This window comes from Chaetura pelagica, unplaced genomic scaffold, assembly GCF_000747805.2.
Source record: "Chaetura pelagica isolate M959 unplaced genomic scaffold, ChaPel_1.0 scaffold24, whole genome shotgun sequence".
In the NCBI taxonomy this organism is placed as follows: domain Eukaryota; kingdom Metazoa; phylum Chordata; class Aves; order Apodiformes; family Apodidae; genus Chaetura; species Chaetura pelagica.
This window is the reverse complement of record NW_009953077.1, coordinates 1,707,994-1,729,009: the sequence shown is the minus strand read 5'-3', so window position 1 is coordinate 1,729,009 and position 21,016 is coordinate 1,707,994. Positions and strand designations below refer to the sequence as shown.

The window sequence follows — 21,016 nt, the reverse complement described above, 5'->3', positions numbered from 1 at the left end:
CCCCCCCGCCCCCACCCCTGAGGCTGGATTTCTGCAGGTTTTTAATCAAGGGCCAGGCTAGCACCCACTGTCCTCTCCTTGTCCCCCTTTTTCCCTTTACCCTCTCCTCCCAGCATCTTCTGGATCCACTAATGCTTTATCCCAAGGAAAAGCTTGAAAGTGTTACAGCCATTAAAACATACATATTTATATCTTACTGTAGATGCTCTAAAAGTCAATGGGTTTGGTCCAACTTCCTAGACAAGTGTAGCCCATATTAGCACTAACAACTATGCTGCATATTGAAAATAAAAATGAAAAAAAACCAGTTGCGTGGGGGAAAAAATGTTGAGAGATAATCAGGAGGATTTCAGGCTGGGTGACATTAAATTAAATAGTTAGCTGTGATGTCACACACAGCTGCACACAACCCATTGCTTAAAAATGACCACATCACTGACATCACTTGATTAATAAAATAGAACTTGAAAAAACCAAAACCTTCCTCCTTCTTCCCAAATTTAGCTCTTTTAGAATAATTCTGGAGAGAACTGCTAACCAGCCTGTCAAACTGGGCAGCTGAAAGGTATGCTCATTACTCATCCAGCCAAATGGTTAAATAAAATAATAGAACAAATGGTAAAAGCAAGTCAAATAGATCCACGAACACTGGCAATAAATTATATAATTTGCCATTTAAGAGTTTCATTTTAAGAGTGAGAGCTAAATTTTCAGTCAAGATTCCCAGAACTGCGCTGCAATTACCCGAGATCGCTGCTGCCGGTGCTGCGACTTCCTACGAACTGGGAACAGGATTTAGACCTGAAACTGCCAAATCTCCAGGAGCAATCAGGCACCCAGATGTCTCAGTCCTATTATTTTCACTCACTGGTGATCTGAAGTGTGATTTGCAGTTTCATTTTGCAGATACTAAAGATCCAGCTCTCGCAGCTCAGAACGCTGCTGAAATGTGGTTTACTTTTAAATTGCTACTATGTACAGATGTAAAACCCAGATTATAGACGTGTCTAAATAAAAAGCAGTGAAAATTACACAAATATAACAGTAAAGGATGTGCTATTTTGTGTAAGACAAAAGGCAAGCACTAAAAACTAAAATGAAACTAAAATGCAGCTTTAAACAATGTATTAGTTCTAAAAACCTAACAAAAACATAATTTACAAAGTAGCATTCTCTTCTTTGAAACATTTATTACTATTACAGATACTTAAGAATAAAAGCAAAATGCTTTTAACTGAATTCATAGCTACTAGAGAGATGATTTTATTTTTTTTTTTATATGCACATTTATATTATTTGTCTCAGTCTTGCAAAATGTTCTGAAAACAAAAGGGCCTGATAGATGTAATTTTTTTTTTAAATAAGAAGTGTCCATTACCAATTATTTTAAACTATAGCCCTGGCACTTCATTGCATTTTTCAGGACAACTAGTCCTCTTCATTATGAAAGAAAATGTAGGCACAGGTTTAAAAAATGTATGTTGTGGGGACAGTTGACAGATTACTGCTCACGGAACTCAATTTCCCAACCCCAGGTATCACCGGCTCAAAGACAAACAGAGTTGCTCAACCTCTTTGTGTCCTTGTACCTTCATACCCAGGTGACCATGTTCAAGCAAGCAGAAAGTTGATTTAAACCTCATAATGACATCAGTTTTAAGCCATCGTCTCTCTGATAAAAAAGAATAAAATGTGGTGCTGTACTGCAACCTGCCTCAATTCCTACTCTCTCCTCCCGCCGAGCCCCCGGCTCCAGCTGCCCCCAGCACTCACAGCTCATTTCCCTGCAAGGACCAGCCCTTTCTGCTCATGTTTGTGTCGTCTCCAGCGGGCAAGTCGGCACCTCTCAGGTTTTAAATACACTCCTTCACGAGGACTAATAGTTACACTACCCTGCTAACCATATCAATCAATGCCACGAGGGCTGAATTACCTACTGGTGTCTCCGATGTGTTACCGCACAGATTACACTTCATGCATCACCACATTCATTTCTTTCACATTACACATGAGCGTGTCTTGTCACTGCCCAATTGCCCTCCTTTGGACAGCTTAACTGATGGACTATACAATGAACCTTCCCGAGCCAACTTAATAGTATAGAAGCTGTGGGAAAAATTAGAAAGGTTGAAGCTTGAGTCCAGTGGGTGTGTGGGAACAGCCTGGGATGCTTCCAACAATAAATCTGAAGCGTGATTAACACACTACAGTGTTCTGCAAGTATAAATGGCATTTTGTTTACATGCCCTTTTTCCTGGACTCATTTTCATTTCATGCCTTCTCTCCATCACACCCCTTGTCGATGGTGCCTGACCAGTACCACCCCAGGCCTGATCCTGCAGCTCCCAGACAGGCACAACCTCACTGCTCATCAGTCTCCAACTCACACACTGAACCAGTTCAGACCAGGTGTCCAGCTCTGGGATGCTGGAAAGCTAAACTGAGCCTAGCAGAAGGAGATGTCAAGTCCCCAAAAACTAAGCCTCTCAAGACAGGAGTTAGGAGCTCAAATACCTTTGTAAGCCTCACAGCAAAGCAGACTCCACTCCCCAGTTTTGTCTCTCTTTATCCATATAAGTTAGCACTTGTGTTGCTCTCCTTTTGTAGCTACACACAAAATAGGAGGGTGACGACCAAAAGCAATTTTGTCCAGTCTGCCCTAATTTAACTGACGAGAGCTGAAAGCAACTAGTAGCAGCCCTAAGGCTACTCTGAAGAGTCCAAATCATTCAACCTGAGCTGACTCAAGTTGTTGAGGTGGATGTTTAAATTTACTATGGGGCAAGGGAGGGAAAAGGTATGATTATTCAGAATTCTAGCACCATGGTTGAAAGACCTGGTCTTTATTGAGTCATGCCAACTTGGAACAATCTGCCTTACAGGAGCTAATGCTCGAGCAAGTCTGTTCAAAAGTCTGAAGACTTCCAGACATACCCAGTTTAAAATAAAAAAAAAAAACAAAACAAAGAATAAAAACCCCATGCTACCATCAGTTTCAAAAGTATTGTGATTTAAGTAGTTACTGCTTTAAATGTATCAATATCTTAAAAAATAAAATACAAGCAGAGATTCCATCAAAGCAGTAACTTCTTGCAGAGCGCAGGAGGGCATGAAGATATAGGAGGATCTAATTGTCAATAACACCATTAAAATTAAACAGAGTTAATCGCAATTTGTCTCAGCATGGAGGGAGGAATGAAGCCATGATGCACAGAGCAGTGTACTGAAGGCCGAGTAAACAGGCTGGGAGAGGAGACACTGTCACTTCTCTCTCTCAGCTGCAGCAAAGGGCAATCACATTTCTACAGCAAATGGATCAGAGCTCCTCTGTACTCAGCTCCTTGCTGGGCTGGAACCAGAAAGGGTCCAAATACCACATTTAAGAAAGGAAAAGCTGCTCTAGCACTACCCTCAGCCATGAACTCAGCACCAAGAATCGATTAAGACAGCTCCTGTGAAGGAGTTCAAGCTCAGATTAGTACGACCAGCAGCTCCGAGTCCGTCAGACCGGCTGCAGCTTTGCAAATGGAATCCAAACCCCAAACTGCTCACCTCCCACTAGCCAGAGCAGTCCACGACTTCAGTGCTGCCCTTCTCAAAAAATACCTTCCTAATTCCCACCCTGCCTGTCAGGATTCTTCTGTGCTTATTATTTTATGAGCCTACGAGATCTCTCGCTCTCTCACCGAGCGACAACCCTGTGTGTGTGTGTTTGCTACTGCTCTGCCAGGCACCGGCAGCTCCCACGCCCTCACCTACCTTGTGCAAGGGGCTGCAAAGGCAGAGTCGGCTGGCCAGGCTGGATTGTTAGCAGCCCCTGACGCTGCAAAGACAGGAGGTGCTGCTGCTGCAACTGCTGCATCTGTAAGAGTTGCTGCTGAAAGGCCAGCTGCTGCGTAGCCACCTGCTGTTGCTGGGGCTGGAAAAGAGAAAAGAAAATCAGAATGCACGTTTGTCAACACAGAGCAAAGCATTAACAGGGGATTTACAGGGCTCCTGGTCTCAACACATTTCAGCTTCTGCTCGCAGTCACCTGGTATCAAGGCAAACTAGTGAGCCCAAGGCACACCTAGGTGCTAGAGATAACCCCAGGGCTGCAGTTGATTCCCACCTCCTACCTATATTTACGTTCCTCCTACCTAAATCCTTCCTGTCAACCAAATTAAAAATGCACACAGAGTTTCTTGGTCCACGGTTCCACCTCACCCTGATCTGTGTGCTCCTGTTTTACCCCAGAAGTCACTGCATTTCAGCAGTGGGTAGAGGCTGCTGGTAGCTGTTAAGAATCCTGGGTAATAACTTCGAGGTAAAGAACTCGTACAGTGTGAGAATGGCACGACACAATCACACCACACTTAGATGGTAGCACAAAACAACCCTGCAGTCTGCTCCGTTTGCTCACACAAGGGTTGTCTCAACTATTAAGGCAATACGACTGGTTTAATTATGGTCTTTTTTACTTACTCTCTCTTATTCATCCATCAAGCCCCACAATACTTTGTTATGTTCAGAATTATTCTGTGCTGTATTTAAGGCTGCTACTTCTGCACTTTGAAATTTTTAATTATTCTCACTAGAAAGAAGATGGAGTTGCTTTACTCCACAGGGATGTAAACCTTGAACCTTTGAGGTGTAAAAGAACATGTTGCTTTTCTCACTACTGTACCCGGAGAAGCTTTTAACTACTCTGTTTATCACTTCTGACATAAATAAATGAGAAAAAATCAGACCTTTGAAGAAGAAAAACTTCATCTAATATTGTTAATTAGCCATGACAAACGATGAAATAACATTGTAAATCTTTCATAGAAACAGCCACTAGATTTTAATTACACACATTCATAATTTAGCAAACAACATCTTACTTGAATGTGAGTGCTTAATGTGTACAGTACTCCAGGCTTCAGCGTCCTTAATTTTGTTCAGTTAAGGAAGCCTCCAGGATTTGCTTCCATGCTCATCTTGTATTTTATTTGCTTTGTTCTTTAAAATCCATGAAAGGCTTTGCATTTTGATAAATATCTTTTTATTTATTGTACAATGACAGGAGGAAAACTTTTGTTGTGTAAAACATCAATACATCATGCCAGTGTTTAGCAGTTCCTTGTGCTAGCCAAAAAAAATTAATGTAGATTTCCTTAGTAATTATCTGAGTGATAGAAAGATAATACAGTGCAGTAGTACAATAAATAGAAGGAAATTATCTAATATCCCTAATCTGCTAGGAATCATATCAAGGTGGAGGTCTTATACACATTATGGCTAACAATTACGGAAAGAATATTAACTCTTGCAAAACTACAGACTTTCACAAACAAATCCCAGCCAGATCCCAAGCTTTTTGCTGCCCTTCCTTGACACTGAGCCAGAGGATCACTGGCCCCATTCCCTGCTGCTGTCAAGCAAGGGAAAAAAAATAAAAAAAATCCACCAGGGACTCATGGACACCAGCCAGGGGTTTGGCTCCCACCTTCTTCTACCACCATGCCCCATCAACCTGAACACTGCGACCAACAGCACACCCGTGACTGTGCTGACAGGAATCTTACTTATCTTTTTCCCAAAGAAAATCTAGGACTTTGAGAATACAGTTAAAAAAATAGGTGTTTAGATATTCTGAAACTTGGAGTTTTCATTTCTTTGCAACAGCTTGCTCAGACAGATCCAGTTGTTGCAACTATTTGCAACAGCACCAGATGAATGCAAGCCCCAGCAACATTTATATTAAGAGTTAAAGCCATGTTTGCCTCCATAAATATTATTTTTCTAAATATATACACACTTAATATTTATTTTTATGTATATATAAGAAATGGAACTACATAAAAATCTGAGTGTAAAGTTAGCATGTTGGGTTTTTTAAAAAACCCTTCTTTATATAAATTGACTGATGCCCGTTTGGTTGTCTTCTCAGCTATCCTAAGAAAAGCTCTTGAACACTCTCTACTTTGAAAAGCCAGGATATAAAAGTATACAAGGCCCATTGTCCAAGAAAGAATTTAAAAGCAAGACACGTTGCCAAACTGTGCTCCCCACCCAGTTACCAAACACAGGATACAAGGCAGTTTGTTTACTTCTCACAATTGAATGCATACAAAAAAGGTCTCAGTGCAGTCCTGTTGTCAGGTCAGTAGTCAGTGTTAAAATGCTGAAATATCCTGATAAAACTTGCATTTTTGATCCCCTCCCTAAAGCTTCTGTCAAAGGTCTGTTTTCCTTTCTTAGGTTACTCCCTACTGCCTAACATAAACTGTCACAACTGCCAGAGGACAAATGGCCCCGTTTGGGAAACAAGCAGGTCTGGCCAGCGCCGCGGTCCCCAGCGGGACCCTGCTCCAAAGCCCCTTTTGCTCTCGGGAGACCTGGCTGTGCTGGGACAGGGGCAGAGACCTCACCCTGCTGCTTCCTGCTCGTGCTGCCGGGCACTGTGCAGCGCTCAGCCCCTGCTACACCAGGCAGCCCTCCAGTAAAACCCACCAGAAACATGAGTGGGGTCTGTTACCTTGCCTGGGGGTCGGATCCCTTTCACCAGAGGGGCTTGGGAGAGTCATCGCGTTTTTCTTCTTTCGTGATGGCACAATAGGCCAAGGCACTAACAAAATGACTTGGGGGACGCAGTACACGAATACACTTGTTCCATCTGCCAAGGTACAAACTCAGCCCTCGTTAGCACGGCCGCCTCTGGCCCCCACCACAGCACTGCTCCCCATGTCACCCCCCAGCAGGTTTTAGTATGAGAGGGAGGGGAAAAAAGAAAAGAAGGCAAAAGATCACTACTGGCATGCTAATGTAGCAAGAATAACCTCCTTAAGGCAGGGAAAATGGGACTGAACAAGCCTCCAGGATGAAATGCATCACTGAAGCAGACCTCTACTAAAACCATCAGCAAAAACAGCCCCCCTCCCCAAAACACTTGAAAAACCTTAAGCCTTGGGCCCCCTGTTCTCTTTGCAGCTCTCGTGTTAAAAATGTTCTTCTTGAAACAGGGAAGAGCCCTTTCTTATTGTTGCTTTCGACAGTGTAATATCAGAAGTGTGACCACAGTAAATCAGTCTGTTAGATATTGAAATGCCATCACATTGTCTAACTTCCCTTCTCGTCTTTTTTAACACAAAGTATTTTTTTCTTTAAGCTCCAAGCCCTCATCTTTGTGTCTGAGATGCTCTTCTGTCTGACAACAGCAATTTAGAAGAGTTAACTTTTATCGTTCATTCTGCTGTGTAACTTTCCCCTTCAAATTTCTTTATCTGCCCTCTGAGCTCATCTGAACTTTCATGTTCTCCCAGCATGCAGGCTTGCATTCAAAACTATGTCTAATAGACCAAATAAGAGGTTAATAAGAAGTGGCAACAGAAAGAAAAAATACAATCCCTGGTAACTGATAAGAATGACAGTGGCAGCCCTTTATTGTTTGTCTTCAAATATAGAGTTAAAGATCTTTAAAAAACTAAATTTTGACGCCTTTGAAAAGAAAGAAGCACAAAATAACAACAGGGGGTTATTGCCTGCCAGCCACAGGGGAGAAGCTCCATAATTCTTATTCTCCCTTTTGAAGGCTGTTAGAAATCTGATTCAAAAAAGCAACAGCAGAAGGAGAAAGCCTCTTGAGGCTATCGCCATTTCCTGTGATCATGCATAATGCGTTTCAAAAGTGGGTTTTTACCAATTCTGTTGATCAATTGCACCTCCTTCATATTCCCTCTTTTTTCTGCTGTGTTTACATCTGATGTGACTCAATGACAAGCGCTGTCTGAGACTGTGAAACAGACCTGTCATGTTGATTTATGGGCGCATCAAACCACGACTTGTCCAAACTGAAGCTCGCAGTTCATTAATTAGAGAGTTGTGACTTTGAAGTCAGCTTTCAGACTGTGGTTTTTAACATTTGGCTTAATTTATATGCTCTTGAATGTGGATCTCTAAGGAAAAAACTGAAATTCCCTTCTTGTCTTTGAACTTCTTTTGACCGCACAATAATCATTTCTTTGTCCAGAGTGATGCCTGCATCCCAGAGTCATTAACGCGCATTGAACTGCCACTGATGAGTAAGCCCTACTGAATTAGAAAAACAGCCAGCAAAACAAAGCTGAGAGCATTCTGCACAGTGATATCTCACAATTACATGCCTTCCCTCCCTGTGCCATTTCCATTTTAATTACTGTTAGTCCTTTAGATTTACATTTTAGACACTTTTTAATCTGTTCCCTTTTTATTATAGTGGCGCCCGTAAGCGTGCTATGGTTAAGGTTGTGTCAGCGTTTCCATTATAAACCCCCCTATTTTCAGGGGTTTATAACTCAGCTGGAAAAATTCACTCTGGGTTGAAACTTGGCACAGGTGGCACGGTTTACCGAATTTTCGGGGAAGCGGGGGAACTGGTGCATACTTCAAGCAGCACCACTTGCTAAGTGGCACAAGAGCTGCCACTATTGCAGGACATCACACAGCGTCTTGTGCCAAGAGGCAGCTTTCTAGGATCTACCCAAGCCAGCACTGATGACAGATTAAACACGAAAGTCTCAAACTCCTTGTGACTAGAGGGCTGAACTTGATGCCTTAAAAATAAACCTAAGTCCAGCAAAATTTAATTTAAGCACACCAAAAACTAACAAACAAAGTTTAGGACATGACAGGTATTTTTGAAAGGAAAGTGTATTTAAAGGATGGGCAGAAACCACCCTGGCCTTTCCCACTCCTGCCATGGATCACAGTGGCATCAGAGCATCCTGCCACCACACTGGCAACAGGCAGCATTCCCACACTAGCTCTTCATCTCAGACCTCACTTCTTGGTGTCACCACCAATGCTGCTCCAGTGCAGTCCCTCCTGTGAGGAACGTGCAACCAGAACCTCTCCGGTTGGAAACTCAACGTCTCTCAGCGTTTTGCAGCGTTTAGACAGGGCAGCGCTGTTATCTGGGCCTGCTGTCTTGCCCCCTCCCCTTTACAACATAACTAACTTCCAAAAGCACTCTCCCAAGATACAAGTCTCAATGCTTGCTCCAGCACTCATACCGAACATCAAGGCATGGTCCCCTGCAATAAAATATGTGGCAGCAAGCAAATGGAAAGCACAGGAAAATACAGGCGAAAACAGGACAATAACTCTAAATTGAAAGCTGAGACCCGATAGAGTCAGCTCAGTTGTGCAATCATTTATAAGATGAATGACAGTTTAATAGCCACTAGACAGTCCCCGGGGATCTGTGGTTTGAAAGTAAAATGGGTATTGTCTGTACCTCTTTAGGCTGTTTTCCAGCATGTTGTTGCTGTAAAAGTTGAAGCTGCAACTGTTCCTGTTGTTTCTTATAAAACTCTTGAAGCTGCTGCTACAAAGAAGAGAAAAGATGGTAAGTAACGAAGTGGAGAGCCAATTCAGTGTCCCTTTTGGTGTAATACACAAACTGTGATTTGAAAAATAGCATCCTTTTATCTGTAATGGTCTGACCTTTAGTTTGAAACTCGACAATAAATTCAGTGCACACTGACTATTCTTGGCATTATCGTTTGAAAAGTAATCTCCAAAATGAACTGATGAAAAACATACCATTTTCTACACAAACTAATTAAAATAAGGCAAGGAATGACCTTTGATTGTAACAACAAAGCCAAAATGCCCTTGCTGAGAGAGCCTGGCGAATCTCTGTTGTGAAACACACATGCTTTCTAAATGATAGGGTTTGACTGTATTAAGTGTTGTTCAATACGTGCATGGACATCCCGGGCCACACTCTCCTTCTCCCTGCTCCCCAGCTGTGTGCTGTGCAGGCAGCACTTGGTGCAGGCAGGAGGGAGCAGGGCAGCCAGGAGGAAGCATGCAAGGTCCTGGGCTGGGGTGGATTTGTGAGCCCCCACTGTGCCACACCCCAGGATAAGGGAGGCTTGGGGCTTGCTGGTGGCCAACCTGCAGCTGAGAAAGGACCAGGGCTGTGAGAAACACAGACACACTGCAGAGCCTATATGGGCTGAAATCAGCTTACAAATCTCTTCACTTCTATTGCCACCGTTTCTGTAGTCCTTTATGGTTCCAGATGGACATAAAAAGGTCTAAAATGGGAAGTATCACCCTACTCCCCTGTTTATTCCAATTAGTCTGGGCACGTGACACTTTCTGGGGGATGCAGGCAAAACCAACAGGGACATCTGTCGAAGTCCTGACACTTAAATATGCATCTGTATTATTTAGCTGATCTTGGAAACACTCCTAGCATTGCTCTCTAGTTTTGTTTCCAGTAGCTATTTCTAGAATGAAAACCAAAAGAGCAGCCAGTTCTCATCTCAGAGCACAACTGCTCCAAGGTTCAGAGCTGAGATGTGGGGAGCTTCTTCATGAACATTTTGGGAGGTGAAGCCCTCTGGTATCTATATACAGGTGCCACCTGAGCAGCTGTTAAGGAAACAATTACCTGTTGAAGCATGAGTGCCTGCTGCTGTTGGAGCAGGACTTGGAGTTGCTGGGGAGTTAGCACTTGTTGCTGGAGGATCTGCTGCATTTGCTGGGGAGTGATCACTTGAGGTGTCATCATAGCCACCGACACTGGAACCTGGAGGGCGAGAGGAGAACAAAGAGGGGGTCAGAGCACACCACCACAGCTCCTCCATGCTGCCCAAGCTCCATCCCGTGCCGGGCGCCCAGGGTGCCCAAGGCAACGAGTCCTCAGAGCCTCCCACAGCAGGCACACAGGTACTGACCATGTTTTCCTGGCAACTAAATTTCCCTTTTGCAAAACATTATTGTGATAAGAATTCTTAAAGCAAGCACCATGGTACACCCTGTAAAGATTTATTTTTACAGGAAAAAATCAACTAGGTCCCCTCCCTCCCAGAAAGCCCTTCCCTACAGGAATCCAGCAGTGAAGTATCCCATGCTGATGGGATCTAGACAGTATTACAACAGGTTTTTAAGAAAATTGAAGGAAGGCTCAGTGATGTGAATAACAGCACTAGGCTCCTATGCAATTTTAACAGAAAGGCCCTACCACGATGTCTTTACCATTCCATATTCACCCAGCATACAGATGTCTTCAATTCTTTCATATTATGTGAGATACCATTAAAAGCCGCTTTCCATGACATTTCAGTGACAAACAGCTACAGTGATGAACTTGATAGCATTTCATATTTGCAACTGTTAACACGTTTCTGCACGGGCATCTTTGCAAGGAACCTGTACACTGTATCTGAAAGGATGATGTCTTGTTCAGATAAAACACTGACATTAAAATGACAGGCTGTCTTGGCCAAGGTTACACAAATTGTATTCAAGCGGATACCTAATGACAATGCTATGAATTCTGCAAGCTTTCTAGAATGTAATTTAGCTATTCAAAATAATCACTGCACTTGTGTTTAATTTGCAGACTACATGAGAACCATTTTGTCAGTCCTAGTAATGCAAGAAGACTATTTCCCTAGAAACCCACCCCTCTACCCTCCACCCCAAAGAAGGAAAAAACCTACAAAACAATAGAAGAAAAGACAAAACCCTTATGAGTTTTAACAGTAATATTTATGCATCTTACTTTTCTATAGTTTCAAATCAAATATGTGACAGCACAAAACTAAAAGCAGTAAAGGATATACTTTGCTAAAAAGGATCTCCTGTCATCTCATGTATTACAATAAAAGGTAATGATATGTTCAGCACTTTTTCTATGCACCACTTTTAAAAAAATCAGCAGACAATAGCTGATCAGAAGATAAAGGAGCTGGAAAAAAAATCTTCCTGTGTAGTAGTAAGCAAGAGAGCAATGCAGTATTAATTTTATGTAACATAATGTCTTAATATGCAGTTTATCTTCACTTTTTCACATGATTTGTCCTGTCATTTGCATAGCAAGCTCTCATTCCTAATTTCACAGTCATTATGCACTGATGTCCTGATTTCTCAGCATCACTAATTTTGATGAACTAAAAATGGTTCCTGAAGGTCAGATGCATGTACACTGCAGCTCTCCCTGTGTTGTTGTGTACATGTCGTGTGCCAGGGTCAGACACTACCTTGAAAACACCGGCCTAAGCAAAGCCTAGCAAAGGCTCATGCGCCTCCGACATCCCACTAATGTAAGCACAGCCAGGTCCCCTGAGCATTCCCTGTGGCACAGCACCTTCCTACCCTACTGCGGTCCAGGCAGGTGTGAACACAGGCAAAGGGAATTTAATCATGGGTCAAAGGCCTTGTCCATGCCTATGTGAAAGCCACCAGACGGCCACCGCACCGTGCCACTGCCTGGCCACGCAGGACCAGCTCAGAGGGCACTGAGTCATCAGGATGGGTATCCCATTAATTCAGAATATCTTAATCCATAGCCTTTTAAAAACTTTTCTGGGAGTAGAAAATTATTTCATTAAATACTGCCATCACTATCTTCACCCCAAAACATGACTCACCTTCATTATTCTCATCCCCAGAGAAGTTTACTTTACCCTGGGGTTTGTCCTCCCTTTCATTGAAGTTGGACTCAGCAAACAGAAGAGGAAGCATGTTTAAGTATGTTTTCTGTGCCCTTCTTGGAAGATAGACAACACAAATACTCTTCAGCCAGATTTATGACGACAAGCAGGGCTACAGACAGGAATAGGGTGGGGTGCTGCAAACCCTACACATTGGTGATTAATACGAAGGGCCGCATTCTGCCGGCAGCTACGCAGAGACAACTCCCATTCACTTCCATGGCTTTTTGCGTGTTTATCTTGGGATAAATCTAAGGATTTGGCCCTACCTTTGAAAACTGGCCATGTACCTTCTGGTGAGCAATCTCCTAGCTGCACACTAGTTGCTGGAACAGAAGCACTTAGCCAGCAAGGAAAAAAAAACCAACTACATTTTATACACACACAAGGCACACTGAGGAGAACAAGTTTGTGTTAATCCATTTAACCTGATTTTACCATCTGAAACCGTGTTTTCACACCACATCTGTGCCTCCCTTCCATTTATAAACATGGTCCACAGCCACCTTTAGCCAAAGTCTGGGCTTCAGCTTATCATGAAAGCAACTTACAGAAGCCTTTTACAAACAGATTCAAATAAACTAGAAACTAGCATGTGAAAAATTACACACATGCCCTGGACAAGCTGGGCACAGGTACAGTTTGAGGACTTTAAATAGTTAAGAATGATGGCCTATATATCCACTCTCTTAACTCCCAACGTCCAACTTTTTCATGTAGCTAGTCCCTGGTAATACTGGGAATCAAAGGGCATGCAGCACCAGCAATAGGCTATTATAGCCCACACTTTATTACCCATTACTACCGAGGTCATTAGCGGTAAGAGTGATTGTACCGGTCTTAACCTATTGATCATTGTAACTACTATCATTTAATCCTGTGTTGAATGTCTGGAAAGCTGCTAAAGGCACACAAGAGAGAGTGCTTTAGCGATGAGAAATATAGCCAAAGCTTGGAAATTACACTTTGATTCATAAAATCTAGCCAGTGGTTTAAATCAATAGTATTTAAAACAGTCATGTAAGTTCTTAACTACAGTTCTCTAATATTTATGGGTCCCTTTTTGAGTGTATTCAGTCAAAACTAAACTTTATTTTAGATACTATGCAATATACTTTACATTACGTTAGATAAAAAATATTTATTTCTGATATTTTGTAAGATAGTAAACTAAACTGAGGGCTGTAAATTCATTTTAGATTTCTATCTCTCAGATGTCAACTTAAATGTGTTGCCAAAAAAAAAATTACAAACCAACTTTAAAAATGGCTTAACTGTTTAAGTACATGAAAATGAGTGTGTTTTATGAGTTAACAATGAATCACAGAAGGCAGTTTATGAAGAACTAAAATAATTCTGTCTTACTGCCTTCAGGGAGTTGAAGTTCAAATTAAACTGCTGGCAGATATATTTAAAGAATGCTAAGTTAGCATGCAGAGCAGAAATCAATCTTCCCTTGTTTTAAAGTTGTTTATTTCTGTTTTCCACATGAAACACGATTGTTGTTATTGATATGATTAACGAACTACTTTTGGTATTGTTGACTGATAACAATAGGGTGTGGCAGATACCCAGCTGCATGTAAACCTGGCAACAAAGGTAAAAATACAGCTGCAATTTGGCTTTCAGAGCTGTACTAGTATAGACCTGCTGACATGCTAATACCATCAACGGCAAAAAATGTCTTTAATACTCACATTGTTTTCAGACAGTACTTCTCCCAGGGTTTTGCCTGCTCCTTCTCCACAACCTCCAAAGCCCCTCCATTCCCTCCACCACCCCCCAGTTTCAAGCTCTGCAAACAGCCCCTATTCCAGTGAGACTGACCAAAGAAAACTTCACAAACTCGGGCCAAGTTCACCTCTAATTTCACACCGGAGTTACAGCAGAGATGCATTTGTCACTCCTCCACACAACCCAGACAAGGGTCACGGGGATGAAAATGATTTAGTCCTATTTAATCACCTCCATTCCCCCATTTTCAGTGATATTAATATAATTAAATACTAGCTAAATAATTTCAAGTAGTTTAATCTTGTATGAAGGGGAAAAAAAAAAAAGAATGCCATTTTCACACAACGTGCCTCCAGTGTTGGATACGGTTGTGGTCCTGTTAACTGTTAGCAGGCATGCATGAAAGATGGGGAGGATTTCCTTAATTCATAAAGAATAACTCTGCCAGAAAATCCCTTTCTCCTGCGATGTATGTTCAAACTTGATTTCAGTAAGACCTCATACCAGGCACCTTGGCTTTTCCAAACAGCAATTCTTCAGTTAAAGGTTTTGTGATAAAAGTTAAACAGAGCAAAACAGCTGAACACAGAAAGAGCAAGTAGCTGAGAACAGTTCAAAACACTGGGCTACAACCAAAGACAGATAAAGCTAGGCAAAAAAAAATCCCCAAACAATTTGAGCTGTCTTATTAGAAAGCTATTCTGTGCAAGACACTTGAAATGTAAAGAAACCTTAGCCGAAACAATGCGAAGCAGCTTTGCTGATGCCACAGGAGAAGATAAACCACTGACACACTGGCGAACGGAGAAGCACTATGCCACAAGCCAGAGCAGAGCCCAGCAAAAAAAGAAGTGCTGAAGGCAGGACCTGCTTCCATCCTGAGACAAAAACATTTCCAACATAATATTTCATCCTCCGAAATAACACCCCAAACTGCCGCTGTTACAATTATTCACGCAGAAGCTGCGACGCCGTTTCATTATGCAAAGTGGAATCTCACTTTTAGACTTAGTTATTTTGCCATAATACAGCACAACACATTAAGACAGGTAATGTTTATTATATTAATGTAAAATCAGCTAAGTAGTCTGTCATTAGCATAACTGTTCTCTCCGTAACAATACGACTCCCTATTAAAAGGAGGGGGGGAAGAACCCTCTTTAAAATTAAATTAGCATTTTATTATTATAATTTTGTTTATTATATTTTATCAGGAGGGAAGATCTCCCTCTGACCCACGGAAAGCAGTACGATGAGCTATGCTGACATTCCCCGGCATGTCAGAATGTCTGCTGTCTTCTGTATTCCCATCTAGCTGAGGAAAAACGGGAATATTTTCATATTTGTTTACAGAATGAAACATCTGATCTTATCTACCACTTCTCATGCATACCAGGTTTCTCACTAAGTGCCAGGATAATTGTTTCTGCTATAATAAATACCCATATAATTTGCATAAAAATATAAAGTTTACATAAATTAAATCCTTTCTACATCTTACATTTGTCAAATAGAGACTAAACAGAACACACAACCAAATAGTCATTTAATAAGCGGAGTGATATTTCAACCTTGAGATTATCATCATAATTTTCCACATTTTAAAAAGTTATCCTTTTTGTTTCCCGCTCCAGCATGAAAGGAAAAATTATAACCTGCTGTACATGGCTCCAAACAGTGTTGATATTTTATAATGGTTCAGTTTAAAAATAATTTTTAAAAATCTGGATTTTTTCCGGAGTTTAGGAAAGGAAATGTTAGATCAACATATTCTGCCAAAAAAGCCTCAAATAAACCAAAAGCAATCCTGCTTAGAAACATCCAAAATACCCTTAAAGCCCTTGAAAACCCCTTGAAACCCTCTCTCTCCCAAACACCCTTAATATGCTGAGAATGATCATCATGTCAGACTCCTTACATTTGTGTATTAATTCATTAATACATTAAGGAGAGCTTAATTAAATAATAAAAGACTGTGATTGAACCGGAACATTTAACATGTTTAGAATTTCATGTGAGCAAAAAGGAAGTGTTCTGCAGAGGGGCTTTTTTTTTTTTTTTCCTTCCCTATGGCAGATTTTTAAGTAGAACCTCAACTCCCGACAGAGATTCCTAGGGAAGGATGAGCCCTCTCTCCACTCCCTCAGTATTTTCTCCTGCCTGAGTTGGACACGTCGCTGCCTGCTCTGCAGACTTGGGGGATATGAGAAGCCATAGACTGTCCTGGCCAGCTGAAAAAATTAGTGAGCTCTTGAAAAATATTCACCTGGTTAAATCAGGCTGTTTATTTCCCAAACAAAACTGGGCTCTGCTTCAACACTGTTCGGCTTTGCCACTCCGGGTTGTATCTGTAGCCTTTGTAACAGCTGTAAACTTTATTTGCTTAATATGTGCAGTTTTTCACACCTATGGCAGACACCTACAGCTGAACATCACAGCTAAGCACAACGGTGCAAATTAGATTCTAATGAGAAAACATCAGTTGCTTCTTTGACAATCTTGCCATTCACTGATTTACTTCTAATGAAGACACACTCCAACCAGCAGGCTCGCCGTGTTAAAGGTCAAAGCACCTTCAAAAAAATGCCTTGCAAAATCAAGGCAAATGGGAAACCCGTAAAGGAACCTTCTCGTAAAGTGGCGTGGCAATTAGAGTAATTGTGCAAAAAGCCGGCTTTGGTAAAAAGTAAAAGAAATTAAGCTGCCACTACTGTAACAGGTTAGATGAAAATCAAAATTTAATGTATTCTCCCTTGTGTCATCTTGTTTTGTCAAGACATCAAATAGAATTGGAAAGTACAAAATAACAAGCCCTTGAGAAATCACAGAAGCCGACCTTTTTGATGTTGTTGGTTTACCTTGTTCTCAGTTATTTGAACAATGATGTTTCAGATTTAAGGGCAAGATAGAGTTTAAAAATTAAAACTCATTGTCAGTTTGGGGATGAGGGGGTGTTGTCCCTCCCAAAAAAATAGAGCATCTTACCTAATCAATGAAGGAAATCAGTCCAAAACTAGTGCACAGAACAATTAGCAATGCCACTATGTGTTCAACATTCAGTCTGGGTTTTCCATTCCATCCATTCAACTTCAGTTTACACTACAGACCATTCCTGCCAGCAGAGGAAACTGTGCTGGGAAGGTTAAAAAAAAAAAAAAAGAGAAAAAAAGAAAAAAAAAAAGAAAAAAAGAAAAAAAAAAAGAAAAAAAGAAAAAAAAAAAGAAAAAAAGAAAAAAAAAAAGAAAAAAAGAAAAAAAAAAAGAAAAAAAGAAAAAAAAAAAGAAAAAAAGAAAAAAAAAAAGGAAAAAAAGAAAAAAGATAGGCTGGGAAAGAGATATTTGCCAGTGCTGTCTCTCTCCCCATCTCTACAAAGCCACTTTAGATCTGCAGATGAGTGCATGATGTATTTTTTTCCCCTCTCCTTGTAACTGGAAAGTGAAGCTGAGCAAGTAAGCACCTTTTAAAAACAAAACAGTACAGGACATTTTAACTGAACTACAGCAAAGTAGTTTCCAGTAATGCAGTTCTGCTTTCAACAAAACAAACAAACTGCTTAAAACCAGCCAAGCCTTTCACCAAACAATAACAAATTTAGCTTTCGGTGTCAGGACTTTCCCACAATCTAGTTCTGCAGGTGTTGATAAAACTACCCCTGCTACCGCTTTTCCCTAGCAAAGAGGGGAGAAAACAACATCAGTGAATTATCTTGCTACCAGGAAACATTTTCATTAAGTAAATTCTGTCCTTCTAGAATAGGTTTGTCTACAGCAGCCCTAAAACAACTAAGAAATAAAGAGCAAGAAAGCACAAAAGCTTTGCAACTCCTTAAACTTTTGAATGCAAAAATCCTTCTGCCCTTACCTTTCCTTCAGCTGCCCAGGGCATGAATCACAAATACAGAAGGCAAAGCATTTTACACTGAAATAGTAATTTGTTTGGCTTCGATATTATAAATCAATATGATTCTCAAGCAGCATCAGTGCTTGAGCACTGCCGGCTTAAAATGCTGCGTGAGAAATTGCTCTGACTTGCCCTACATCACTCCCAACGCCTAAAAAGCCCCTTCACCCTTCTCCACACACACAACTGTTGCAACCCTTTACTCCCTCACATACAACTAGAATCAACTCCACTTGCACAGCCCTCAAAGCCCACTGTCCATTAGTGCCATAATCCATCTGTCACCCAGTAAGACCCAGGGGCGATACGTTAGGACTCCACAGTGGTGTCTGGTAACTATTTATGCCCCAGCATAAATTTCAGCGTGGGGCCAAGAGCTGCACTCCTAAAATGTGCAGAGGGCTCATTCAGCTGTAGAAGAACATGAGGCACCCACACCTTCCTATCAGCAGCAAGATGCTCAGGAAACCAGTGCTGGGATTTCATTTCTTCCCCGTCAATCCCATTATATTTATGGCTTCTCTTTAGCTCAGCTGAGTGACTGGTCAGAGCACGTCTCAGAGCTTACCTTTTATTTCCCGTTGGTTTTTTTTTTAAAGCAAAAATAACATTGCTTTAAAAAATAGGAGGGCCCAGTGGTACAGCACGGTGGAGTGTTATGTCAAACAAGACCAAAAAAACCCAACAACTGTAGCAAACAAAAAAAAATTTCAAAGCAGCCCTTCCTATCATAAGCTTTCTGATGATTTATGGTTTACCAACTCAGCAAGGTTACGCAACACTGCATGCCTTTAGATGCATTATTTGAGTCAGTTGAGATTTAATTAAGATCACAGCCTCCAAAATCCCTGTCAAATGAAAATTCACAGAAGACAATACACTATATATCCTCATGCAGATAGTCGCCATTCCATGCTCTGGAATAACATAAGTTAATCCTCGTTTCTATGGTGGCAGACAAAAGTTCGCTAATTTTGTTTTCTTTTGACACTTGTGTTGTTTTCTGTTTTATGTCATGAGATCATTCCCTTTTGAGAAGGGGAGGGGAGCCGATATAGGGGGAGAGGAGGGAGAGCAATATGTCTGAATATGGCAGCAGATGTATTTTGACATTCTCACAGCTCTGCTGTGATGTCATCAAGTTTTCATATAATTAACCCCTGCCAGTAAGAGCATCGTTTCATGACATCTGTCCACTGGGAAGAGAAGGAAGGAGTCAGGGACAAAACATTAAAAGTGCCTCAGTCTTGCTCTCACACTGAAACCAAAATCAAACAAAATTAAGGCCACAAAACAGCATTCACACCTTCCATACTAGCAACTGGCTTTTCCCAACTCCTGATCTGCCCCAGCTGCCTCCTCACCTCCGCAGTGCTCGGAAGCCGCACGCCCGGCTCATCCCTAACGCGGTCTCCTCCCGATGGTCCTGGCGTGGGGGAAACCCCAAACAGTCCAATTCCTCTATATGCCAAACGTGAGCACGTTAAATAAACCAGAATTTCTTACAGGGAAACTGCTAGAACTTTACCTCGTTCCAGCGTATTTTCTATTTGCATTATCTTAATATCTGCTTGCTTATCTCCTGCTTTAGGAATGACAGGTGCTAGCTGGTCTTTTGTTTGACAGGCCACTACACAAATAACTGTCTTGCCTGAAAGGGCTAATGCACTACTAATGAACAATAAATCAACTTTGATTATAAAGTGTCAGACCAATCAGTTTGCAGTTCAGCTCTATCACAGTCTAGGCCAAAGCAGCTACTCTGGTTCAGGCAGGATTTGGGCTTCATCTCTGCAGCCTGATCAATGAGAGTTTTTGGAAGTAGTCACAGGAGATCACTGGAAGACCCCTGACAGCAGATTTGCCCCTGGCTGTGAGGAGAGGAGAGTGCCTGCTTTTAGAGACTTCCTGGGCTGCTACTGCAATAAACACAAAATCAACAAAAGCCATTCCTTAACCAGCCAGAAGCACACTCTAGTGACCTACTCCTGTGCAAACACAAATTTGAGCCGTGACTTTTAAAGAGAAGAAAATGCAAATTTTAACTTAATGTAAAGACCTGCAAGACGCCTGGAAGCTTTGCACAGTAAACATCGTTGTGAAGGGCCCGATCCAGCAACTGCTGATGTAGCAGGCAGAGTTCTGACTGCTTCAGGGAGAATCATTACAGCTATAGCCAGGCACAAGTCATCCCAGGATCGGGCCCGGGAGCATCAGGCATGAAAATTAGCTCTGATTCAAATGAGAAAGACTTTTAACGTTTCAGTTTATTTATAAAAAGGCAAACTAGCCTGCGTAAGTCACTTTTTATCAGAGGTAAACTTCAGCGATTTATTGTCCCTTGCAATTCAACGCTGTTTGCTAGAGTAAACCCAACCGGCCCGTTTTCATAAACAGATCTTAGTCACCCCGAATGATTCACATTTCCTGCCACCAAACTTGTTTTTATTTAAAAATACAAAACGGTAGCGCCTAAAACGCCGGCACAGGCACCGGGGCCACCGCGCTGCCTTCTCGAGGGGCTTCTTCCCACCCCCGGCACAAGAACAAGTCGAAACCCTCAGGGTTTTGCAGGACCAGCTGGCTTGGAAGGAGTTAATTCCAAAGAGGAAGAGTGTATATGCACTTTGCTCTAAACTTACCACCCACTTCCTAAGGGTTCCCTCCTCCCCAGCACCCTCGAAAACTCCTGTTCGCACCGGAACGGGCTCGCGGGGCTGACGCTGCTCTCGGCTACATTTACATCCCGCTACATTTATTGCACTGGAGTTCGTAACACCGGGCAGCATCAAAAACAAAGCTCGCTCACTTGAGTCCCCCCCCGGTAAACGGACTGGCGAGTCCATTCAGCAGTCCCTGACGTTTAAACCTGACAAAGTCTTACACCCGGCTCCGGGCACTCTCTTTCCTTCCTCTCTCCTCCCCAAAAC

At 41.9% G+C, this 21,016-nt stretch overlaps 1 protein-coding gene across 7 annotated transcripts in view; it reads right to left on the bottom strand.

Annotated features, from left to right (window-relative positions):
• FOXP1 (forkhead box P1) overlaps window positions 1–21,016 on the bottom strand; it is a 307,907-nt gene that overhangs the window by 63,318 nt on the left and 223,573 nt on the right. For 4 of the 7 annotated variants that reach the window (XM_009996886.1, XM_009996884.1, XM_009996887.1 and 1 more), the window contains 3 exons: window positions 10,406–10,543; window positions 9,239–9,328; window positions 3,760–3,913 (listed from right to left, as the gene is read on the bottom strand). In XM_009996886.1, the coding sequence (XP_009995188.1) occupies window positions 3,760–3,913; window positions 9,239–9,328; window positions 10,406–10,543 (382 nt within the window). Of the gene's footprint in view, window positions 1–3,508; window positions 3,512–3,759; window positions 3,920–9,238; window positions 9,329–10,351; window positions 10,544–21,016 lie in introns of all 7 variants that reach the window. The other 3 variants (XM_009996883.1, XM_009996885.1, XM_009996888.1) reach the window with 3 other exon arrangements.